The sequence below is a fragment of the Pistacia vera genome, unplaced genomic scaffold, assembly GCF_008641045.1.
Source record: "Pistacia vera cultivar Batoury unplaced genomic scaffold, PisVer_v2 Contig204, whole genome shotgun sequence".
Lineage (NCBI taxonomy): Eukaryota > Viridiplantae > Streptophyta > Magnoliopsida > Sapindales > Anacardiaceae > Pistacia > Pistacia vera.
Genome location: NW_022196007.1, coordinates 85919 through 96958, shown reverse-complemented (window position 1 = coordinate 96958; position 11040 = coordinate 85919). Strand labels below are relative to the sequence as shown.

Sequence of the window (11040 nt, the reverse complement as noted above, 5' to 3'; positions counted from 1 at the left end):
AAAAAAAAATTTTATAGTTCTAATTTAGAGTCATTAGCTTGACTTTCTACGCTTGCTTATTCTGGTTCATGCAATGCCATGGATCTTATCATTTTTCCATCCTCCATCTTCATAATGCTTGAGACGTTGTCCATTCACCTTGAAAGTGCCTTTCTCCTTATGGGAAATTTCAATGGCACCAGAAGGAAACACTTGGGTGACTGTGAAAGGTCCTGACAATCTAGACTTAACTTACCTGGAAAAAGTCAGAGTCTAGAATTATAGAGCAACACCCTTTCCCCTTCGACGAACTCTCTTTTCGTGATATGCTTGTCATGCCATTTTTTTGTTCTCTCTTTATAGAGCTTTGCATTTTCATAAGCATGACTCCGAAATTCATCCATCTCATTCAATTGCAGCAACCTGTTCTCACCTACAACTTGAATATCAAAGTTAAGAAATTTTGTAGCCCAATATGCACAATGCTCAAGGTCAACAGGGAGATGGCATGCTTTCCCAAAAACTAGTCTATATGGGGACATACCAATGGGGGTTTTGAAAGCTGTTCTATATGCCCACAATGCATCATCCAATCGCAAAGACCAATCTTTTCTAGAGGTAACGGTCTTTTCTAAAATTTGTTTCAGTTCCCTATTAGATACCTCTACTTGGCCACTAGTTTGTGGGTGATAATGAGTGGCAACCTTATGTGTGATCCCATATTTTTTCAAAAGATTATCAAACTGTCTATTACAAAAATGCATCCCACCATCACTAATAATTGCCCTAGGGGTGCCAAATCTAATAAAAATATGTTTCTTTAAAAATTTAACTACCACCCTAGTATCATTTGTCCTAAGTGCCTCAGCTTCCACCCACTTAGAAACATAGTCGACTGCCACAAGAATGTATTTATTAGAAAATGAAGTAGGAAAAGTTCCCATAAAGTCTATCCCCCAAACATCAAATAATTCACATTCAATAATATTGTTCAAGGGCATCTCATGTTTCCTAGATATATTCCTTGTTCATTGGCACCTATCACAAGATGCAACATAAGCATAAGCATCCTTAAACAACGTAGGCCAGTAAAAACCTGCTTGTAGTACCTTTGCAGCTGTCTTGGTTGGCCCAAAGTGGCCACCTACCTCTCTATCATGGCAGTGATGTACAATGGATGTCATCTCCTCCTCAGGCATTCATCGTCGAATATTCTGATCTGCACAAGCTTTGAACAAATATGGTTCTTCCTACAAATAACGCTTAACATCAGACAAAAATTTCTTTCTTTGGTGAAAAGTAAGATTTAAAGGAAGAACACCTGTGACAATATAATTTGTATACTGTGCATACCATGGAATATATGCATTTAGAATGGCAAATAACTGTTCGTCAGGAAACTCTTCTCTGATTGGTATTTCATCTCCTATTTCAGGATTTGTGTCCTCTATCCTAGACAGATGATCAGCAACCACATTCTTTACACCCTTCTTATCCCTAATTTCTAGGTCAAATTCTTGTAACAACAAGATCCATCTAATTAACCTAGGTTTGGCATCTTTCTTAGCAAGTAAATATCTCAAGGCCGAATGGTCAGTGTAGACAATCACTTTACTCAAAACAAGGTATGAATGAAATTTGTCAAATGCAAATACTACTGCTAGGAATTCCTTTTCAGTGGTTGCATAATTCTGTTGAGTCACGTTTAAGGTCCAACTAGCATACTGTATAGTTTGGAATACCTTGTTTTTTTCTTTGACCAAGGACAACACCAATAGCTACATCACTAGCATCACACATCAGTTCAAATGGCAAACTCCAATCGGGTGCCACCATAATTGGTGCAGTGATAAGCTTCTCCTTCAGAGTGAGGAAGGCCTGCAAACATTCAGCATTAAAATCAAAAGGAGTATCGTTAATTAATAAATTAGACAAAGGCTTTAAAATTTTAGAAAAATCTTTAATAAATCTTCTGTAAAATCCTACGTGTCCAAGGAAACTCCTCACAGCCTTCACTGATGTAGGTGGAGGTAATTTTTCAATCACTTCAACCTTTGCTCTATCCACTTCAATCCCTTTTTGGTAGATTTTATGACCCAAAACTATTCCTTCCTGCACCATAAAATGACACTTCTCCCAATTTAAAACTAGGTTAGTGTCTTCACATCTCTGCAAAACTAAAGCCAAATTATTCAAACATGCATCGAAAGAAGAACCAAAAACTGAAAAATCATCCATAAAAATTTCCAGAAATTCCTCTACCATATCATGAAAGATGGACATCATGCATATTTGAAAAGTGGCAGGTGCATTGCATAAACCAAAATGCATCCTTAATCCGGGAAGAGAACAGAACGCAATGGCCAGTATTTTACGCGGGCAAGCGTCTTTTGGATGCCAAGATGCGGTATCCGAAAATGAAGCGATTAGCCTATGCCCCATTGATCGCTTCCCGAAAGTTGCGACCTTACTTCTATGCCCGCATAGTTCATGTAATGACCAACTTCCCGCTCAGGCAGGTTCTTCAAAAACCAGAGACATCAGGTAAATTGCTCAAATGGGTCATGGAACTCAGTCAATTCGATCTCCATTACAGACCGAGAGCAACTATCAAAGGGCAGGTTGTTGCCGACTTCATATCAGAGTTCTCGCATCATCCAGTGAACGAGTCGGAACAGCCCAGCGAAGTCATCCAAGAAACTGTGCAAAATCTCTCAACCTGGACCCTCTACGTCAACAGATCATCAAACAAGAAGAGGGTCGAGGCGGGTCTTCTCTTATTGAGTCCCAAAGGGGCTCGCATTCATGGCATTCTCTGGTTCGGTTTCAAAGCAACCAATAATGAGGCCGAGTATGAAGCTCTGCTCGCTAGACTACGGTTGGCCAGGGAGATGGGTGCAACCGCGATCAATGTCCATAGTAACTTCATGCTGGTCATTAACCAAATTCTGGGGGAGTATCAAGCCAAGGAGGAAAACATGATCAGCTATCTGGAGAAAGCTAAGGCCGCACTCGAGCCATTCAAGCACTTCACGATCACACAGATCCCTAGAGATAGCAACTCTGTGGCAGATGCCTTGGCAAAGATAGCCTCATCATTGGACTCGGATGCACCAGAGAGCATTCCTGTTTGATTCATCGAGATCCCTGGTATCAGGCCGATTGAACAGGCCGTGAATATAACAGAGTCAAGATCATGGATGACCCCTATTATTCAGTATCTCAAAGATGGGACATTGCCAGACGACAAGGTCAAGGCAAGAACCGTCCGAACAAGATCTGCTCGTTTTACTCTCATCGGAGACCAGCTGTACAGGTGAGGGTTTAATGCCTCTCTCCTCCGATGTGTAAACAGCGAAGAGGCAGATTACATCCTAAGAGAGATACATGAATGGATTTGCAGTAATCACACCGCCGCACGATCTCTCTCCTACAAAGTTGTTCGCCAATGGTACTATTGGCCCCTGATCCAAGAAGACGCGTACAACTTTGTCAAAAAGTGTGATAAATACTAGTGGTTCTCAAACATACCGTGAGCCCCCTCTCACGAGCTGACAACTATGACCAGCCCCTGGCCGTTCTCCATGTGGGGGATCGATCTCATCAGCCCCATGCCGGTTAGTAAAAGGGGGGTAAAATATGCCGTGGTCATGGTGGATTACTTAACCAAATGGGTGGAAGCCGAACCATTACCCGCAATCACGACTAGAAAGCTCAAGGACTTCGTCTTTAAGAACATCGTGTGCTACTACGGAATTCCTCATACCCTTATATCCGACAACAGAAAACAATTCGATAATGATTAGTTCAAGCAGTTCTGCGATGAGTTAGGTATTCACAAAAAGTTTGCCTTCGTCGCAAGACCGCAAGCAAATGGTCAAGTTGAAGCCGTCAACAAGACCATTAACCACACTCTGAAGGTCAAGCTTAGCGCAGCCAAGGGAAATTGGGCCGACGACCTCCCTGAAGTACTGTGGGCCTACAGAACAACCCCGAGAACCTCTACCTTAGAAACTCCCTTCTCGCTAGCATATGGCTGCGAAGCGATGATCCCTGTGGAGGTAGGAACTGGTTCACTTTGGAGGGACCTATACAATGAAGCAAACAATGAAGCGCTTATGTGCGCAAGTCTGGACCTAGTTGAGGAACATCGCAGCAAGGCCTAGATGAGAATAGCGGCCTATCAACAGCGCGCGAAGAGGTTCTTCGATGCTAAGGTTAGAAGAAGAGACTTCCAGGTCAGCGACCTTATTTTGAAGGAAGTTCTTCTCAGCACTAGAGAACCAAGTGTGGGAGTTCTAGGGCCGAACTGGGAAGTTCTGTATCGCATTGTCGAAGTGATAAGACCAGGGACTTATCATCTCAAACAGCTGAATGGTTCCAAAGTGCCTCGAGCTTGGAATGTTGAACATCTCCAACCATATTATCAGTAATTCCAAACTCATTTTCCTTGTAAATATTTTTATAATCTTTCTATTTGTAAATAACAAGTGTCATTCTTTTGTAATAATTGTATCATGTAATTCTGCTCGAATAGACTTATAATGATTATGTCAGCAGACTTGTTCCAATGATCAGTTAAGAAAATTGTAATAATGCGAACTCAATTGTAAAAGCAAATATGTATTTCATTTAATGTGGAGTACTGATGAGAATGCAAAATGTCATATTTACCCCCCTTAATGCCTAGTCTTTTATACCTATTTGCTGCCTAAAATGTACTGATTTTTATTCTATTTTGACTTAGGAAGCAAATGGGAGCGTTAATTGCAAAACGGAACTAATTAAGTGAATTCGGACAGTTTTGACATTGTTCGTATGGGCATAACTCTCTCATCTGAGCTCCGATTGAGATGATTCAAAATTCTGTAGAACGCTAAGAAATATACTACAACTTTTATGTTTGAGTTTGGAGAGATACTTGATGCATCAAGGTTTAATTGGGCTGGAAGTTACACATCTGCACTGCCGATGTTCTGGAACATTCTGCCTTGTATGCAAGTCCAAGAGCAGTTTATTATTGGAAGATTTGAAGACATGTGGCCACGAGTTACAGCTGGACACACCACCTTCCTATTTTATTAGGACTCTATTTATTTTATTCCAATTAGAATTAAATTAGGATTAATGTTTATTTTCGATAAGAATATTTCTTTAGGAGATTGAGTGGGATTTGAATTCTTAAATTAGATTTTAAAAGGGAGATCAATTAGGTTTCGGGACAACGCCTCTCTATCTTTTCCTCTCTGGAATTTTCTTTCTCTTAGTTTTTGGTGATGGCCATGAGCGGCTAAAACTTTTGTAACTTGGTCTCGGAAACGGAGACCTCGGAATCAACCAACTGTGAGATCTAATCTATGTATTTAGTGTTCAATTTCGTGTTTGAGTATTGAATGTTATTCTGCATATTTTCATAATTGATGCATTTAATTACTAGGGAGCCACTAGTGTATATTTGTTGAAATCTACCGTAAGTTTGATATCAAATCCGTAATTGTTTGATCCCTCCAACTTGTGAAGCAATTAGGGTTAGTAATTTGCTGCGTCAGGAATTAATAACCTTATGAAGAACATTCAACAAATTAAATACAACCGCTTGTGTTTGTGTTGTTTAGCTTCATCGACTCTCTAATTCTTAAGGCTGCCACTAGATTAAATCTTGAGCGCTTGTCTAGGGTTGTTTAGTGTAAGATTAATTAAGAGCGCTTGTTTCCTAATTAATTAAATTAAGGAGAGTAGGAAAATAGTTCCAACGGTGAATATTCAATGTATGAATTGATTATTTTTGCATCAAGGAGCATTGCTGAATTCCGATGGTGGATGTTGACGGAGACCAAGTTTCGTTATATTAATTGATTTCGAATTGAACTGTTTTTGTTTTTTTTGGTTTTTGCTAAGAACGTTTTCTGTTTTACACAAAACCCCCCAGCTTTGTTCACATAACATCAAATTCGGCTAGACATTCTTCGTGGGATCGACCCTTGCTTACCCTATTTACAGTTCAGTAGTTAGGTTCGGAAGGTTTTAATTCTAGGTGCCTACGACAGCACGCCAAGTACAGCGAGCAAATAAAAAGGAAAAAATTCTCGATCTACTCCATAAGGCCCAACCTCACATCAGGGCTGGTCAGTTGTAGGGTTTGAAGGGTTTGCCGAAGTCCCTCCGGGTTCAGTCCCTCGGGTGGCCTCTTCCACATCCTTGTCGTTCAGCTGCGCCATGGAAAGAAGCATCTCTTTCTAGTCCTCCGACAGGTCAGACATATCAAGTCGCAGATTCTTCGGCCGCAGGGCATATATGGACTGGATCGCCCATTCAACAGCCTTTTCCTCAGCCTCCACTCCCTGATACTGCATCTATTCGGTCAAGGAAGTAAGTCTACCCTGACAAACTTGGAGCTCATCCTGGAGAGCATGCTTTTGCTTCTCAGAGGCCTCCATGTCCTGCTCTGCTCGCAAGGCTCGCTTGAAGGTCGCGTTGAGCTCCTGATCTTTCTCCCGGACCTCAACGGTGAGCCTAGCAATTGTCTTCTGCAGCTCTCTTGATTCCTCAACATGCCTCTCGACTTCAGACTTTTGGAAATACAAGGTTCGAAGAGCCGCATCCCTTTTGCCTCTACCGAAGATCGCTCTCTTTCTGCTATAGTGATTTCGAGGTCCCGCTTGAGCTTCGTGTTCTCTTCCTTTAGCGTGACCTCCCCCGCAGAAGTTCCTAGCCGAACCTTCTACATGGATAGCTGCATGGAGGGCACGGCCTGCGAACAAAAAGAACAAAAGTTAACATCGAAGGTAGCATAGCGACAACAAAGCTTGCTAAGGATAGCTCGTTTACCTTGCTTAAGTGTTGGAGTGATGTGGACATTAGGTCCACTTCGCTGGAGTTCACGAACTCCTCGAGCACCTCGGCCAGTCCGCACTCCAAAAGGGTGAAGACGACCGGCTATAAGTGCTCCGGCAGGCTCCCCATTGTGTCTAGCACCAGAGTGTCCTTGCCGGTACCACCAGTAGAGGTCGCGTCGCCCACCATTTCCTTGCCCAGCCTTTGCCCAGCCTGTGGTTGCGACCCCCCAGTCTGGTTGCCTTCGGACTTAGACTCAGACTCTTCGACCTGGATTTGCTTTCTCTTCTTTTTTGGTCGCTGAGTCATTGTCTTCGTCCTCGGACGAGCAGCCAATGGCCGAGGAGTACCCGTAGATTGGGCTTAGGCGCTCATCGAAGGCTGGGAAGCCCCTGCAGGTCTAACCAGAGCTCCCACCAAAGGCTGGGAAGTCCCTGCAGGTCCAACCGGAGCTCCCAACATACCTCCTTCGACCGGGGCATCACAGGGAGCAACTTGAGTCTTGGTCGCCCTCATCCGAAGGAAGACGAACTACTTTGGTCTCGACGACCCGGGCGTCTTCAGAGGCAAGGTCGCTGCACATGAACATCATTAGTAAACAGTTCATCTAAACAAAACAAATCGTCAGCATTACTATCGAGTTGGGGGCTCTAAGCTCGCATTGACGTTGAAGAAACTGTAGTTCCTAAGATTTGTGGTTGTCACAAGCTTCTTCGCGTCGTGACTCTCCTTGAGCAGAAAACTGAAGGAAACGATTTTTTCCGGGTCAAAGAGCAGCTCCAAATCGGTTGTCTTATTAATTGCTAGAAACAAACAGGTGGTTAAAAAAAAAAAAAACTACAACTAACTCCATGAATTCGAGGGACGAGGACTTACTCGGATCCAGAAAACGGCAGTGGCCGTCATAACGAAAGAAGAAGGACTTCATTTCGTAGGCCCCTGCATTACTGGGATAACTGTGTATCCCCGCCATTATTGCGGGTCGCCTGGACAAGTAATATGAATCCTTGTCCTTGCTTTTCTTCAGGATATACGAGTAGGCGAGCTTTAACATAGTTAGCTCGCCCAACCCGTTCTCGCGGCACGCGATGTACATGTCGATCGCAATCGTGTACGCATTCGGCGTAAGTTGCATCGACGCGATCCCGAAGTGATCCAGGAACGACCTGACAAAGGGGTGGAAAGGGATCAACCCCCCACCCTTGAATATCTCTCAGAGATCGTGGCTATCCCACTTGGTGGATGCCGAGCAGTATGTGTCCCGTCGTGGAGAACCTGCACTTCGATGTTATACTGGTTTATCAATCGCTCGAGCTCATCCCCAGTGAGCACCGAATAGATCTCTTGAGCGGGGCTTGCAGGAGCCTCCTGCACAGATGAGGAGGCCCCTTCCTCAGGTCTGGTCGTTGGTCCATTCTACTGCAGTCTGCAAAAGTGACAAGCAGGAGGTGACTAAGCCATCGTGCGCTATTTCGTACAATGACGTGGGAAAAGAAAAGAAATTCCCTAAATCTCAGAAACCCTATCAGAGTGTTTCAAGCCGCCATTTGCGGCTCCAACCCAGCGAGAGCGTCTCGTCTCTGATGACCATCGAAAGAGAAACATTGTTCAACTATAGAACGGAAAATAAAACAGATTATTCTCACCTCTTGGAGTGCGAAAATGGCTTTTTCTGCCCCAAATGTCAGGAACACGCTGGTTTGGAAGGCTAAGGATCTGAGTTTTCGAAAGTCTATTACTCTCTCTATAACAAACGTATAATGACAATACCTGAGAAAGATTTGAGTTTTTATACAGGAATGACGCATGGTTTTCCCTAAACCGAAACGACGTCAGGCCAAAAGGGTGCCTCACCACTGATCACGATCACGTGTCGCGAATCAATCGAGGGAGGCTAATCATCGCGATTCAAGAAAACCTAACCGCCTTCCGTTTCCCGCTGAAAAACCCAAACAATGATGCACTCCCACTCTGCATTTAATGCGCCTCAACCTGAATTCAATATTCAGATAGGGAATGTCGTTTCACCATGCCACACACTTAATGCGCCTCAATCCGCATTCAATGCTTTGGTAAGGCGTGTCGTTTCGCCCTGACAAGCAGTTAATGCGCCTAGCTGGCATTTACCACATGCAAAGCACGTCTGACAGAGCAGACTGTTTCATTAAATGCACCCATATCAAAAGTACAATAGAAAACGTCTGAAAAGGTTGTTGGCAGAACACTCTTCATCAAGCAAGTCACGAAGCAACGCGACCTTTTGTTCATGTCCTTCTGGTCGCAAATCGAAGTGACCCCTAATAGTCATTCGATCCCGAAATAGCACGACCCCTTTGGCAAAAGATTCCATGTAATCAGGTCGTATATCCTGGAAGATCATGTCGCTCATTCTTAGAAGCAATAATCGCACGAGGTCGCACTTCACAAAAGCACGACCTCGATCTCTTTCTAACCAGGTCGGGATCACCAGAACTTTGAAGACGTCCAACCACGGCATGAAGTATAGTTTTCAAGGTCCAATCCTTAAACCTTAAAAACTAGGGGACTTCTGTTATGCCTAAGGAATGCAGGGATGACGTGGACCAACTCAGCATGAAAAAGTCAGAGCGTGGGAACCCATCGCTGAGACATGTGACGAAGGGGCAGCCTGCATCTGTTAGTGTAGTGAGTGCGCGCCAGGCCAGCCATGAGCTGAAGAGCTTTCACGCGTCTAATTGCATGCACCAAATCATGCAAATCGTTCTGGAAAACGGGCAATGGGACATAAAGTGAGATTTGTATGGATAATCCCACCAACTCAGAGATCCAGCAATCATCACCGTGATCCACCCCACTATAAATTAAGAGTTCCTCTCTCAATTTTGGGATGAGCTAATCTCTCATAAAGAAAGCATATACTTTCTCTCTCTCTCTCTCTCATTTTTAAAATCACTTGTACAGTCAGCTCGCTGACCGCGACCAGATCGTTATCATTAATATACAACAGTGGACGTAGGATTCGCTTCCTTAGCATCTGAACCACTTTAAAACCTGTCTTGTCATTCTTTTATTCCCTTTTTATCATTCAGCGTATGTCTTTTGGCTTAGCTCAGCATTTTACATGTTCGTTTAGTTGATGCCATAATACAGCATCAACATATGGTATATGTAATCCATTGCTAGTTCTTTATGAATAATGGTTTGGTGGCGTATGTATGAGAGAAAAATATAAATTATAGTCATCAAATGTAACAATCACAGTTTGGATCGTTACATTTTCAATTACTCTATTTTAAACAGGGGAGCGTGCTCAAGTGCTTATCAACTCACATGTCAAATCATTTCTTTGTGATGTGGAACTTAATTTGGATCGTTACATTTTCAATTACTTTATTTTAAAACCTCAATTTTTAGAATGCTAGATTTTGGAAAGTAACTACGTTCAATGGAAGCTTGTTAGACTAATGAGCAAATTTCAGCTCAGTTATAATTAGTTAGCCGGATCAATGACAGGTTGTGAGGTAGTTTTATTGTTAACAGCCTCACTTCTACATATAAACGCATGTAACATCACAATTTTGATTAAGGAAAATAAAGTAGTCCTAAAAATTACTTTCAATCATAGTATTTAGGAAATGGATGAAGTCATAAATAAAACTTAATATTAAAGGTGTTGCCCCTTCGGATTCGGTTTGACCCAACACTAACTCCCACAATTCCTTGCCTTGCTCTCAAACTTCCTAAACCTATAAGGCTAGGCAAATCGTAAAATAGTCTTTTTGCAATCTAGGTATAATCTATCATATCTCTCTACTAATTTAATCACATATTAATTGGTTAAGGACTGTATCTAAGTATAATCTATTTTGTCTCTCCAGTGACTCAAATCAGAGATCGATTGGTTAAAAACAAGCATCAATTAAACGAAAGATGCTACAACTTCAATACCACTAGTTGGTACAACGCTAACGAATACAATCCACCAATTTTGTATCATCTAACCAACCAATTACACAACAAATGCATCCAAAGTAGAAATGATATTAAATGCTAATACAACTTGATTGTAATTAGCATCGAAGCAATTTAAAGCCATAATCAACATCCAATAATCTCAATCTAACATTCAGTTGTGCAACAAGTTCAATATCAAAAACGTTCCGAATGGACATTATCAATTCAACATGTCAAGCATTATAATAATATTAAAGCATCACAAACAAATTGAAACGAAAGCAAATATAATTT

General features: G+C 42.3%; 1 protein-coding gene across 1 annotated transcript; it reads right to left on the bottom strand.

Moving 5' to 3' along the window:
- Nucleotides 1-245: 245 nt before the first annotated feature.
- Nucleotides 246-2421, bottom strand: LOC116128868. Its single transcript, XM_031414640.1, has 4 exons — nt 1966-2421; nt 1722-1857; nt 1301-1588; nt 246-874 (listed from the first exon to the last, which is right to left on the bottom strand). The coding sequence occupies exons 1-4, from the start codon at nt 2419-2421 to the stop codon at nt 246-248; spliced, it is 1509 nt and encodes a 502-aa protein (XP_031270500.1).
- Between the last annotated feature and the right edge of the window lie 8619 nt (nt 2422-11040).

Excerpts from the sequence above, each read along its gene's own strand:
- LOC116128868 (XM_031414640.1), bottom strand. The coding sequence starts at position 2,421 with ATGGGGCATAGGCTAATCGCTTCATTTTCGGATACCGCATCTTGGCAT. Across the intron at positions 1,858-1,965 it reads TGAGGAGTTTCCTTGGACAC|GCCTTCCTCACTCTGAAGGA; the intron begins GTAGGATTTTAC and ends GAATGTTTGCAG. Across the intron at positions 875-1,300 it reads TACAAATTATATTGTCACAG|TCGACTATGTTTCTAAGTGG; the intron begins GTGTTCTTCCTT and ends TTCTTGTGGCAG.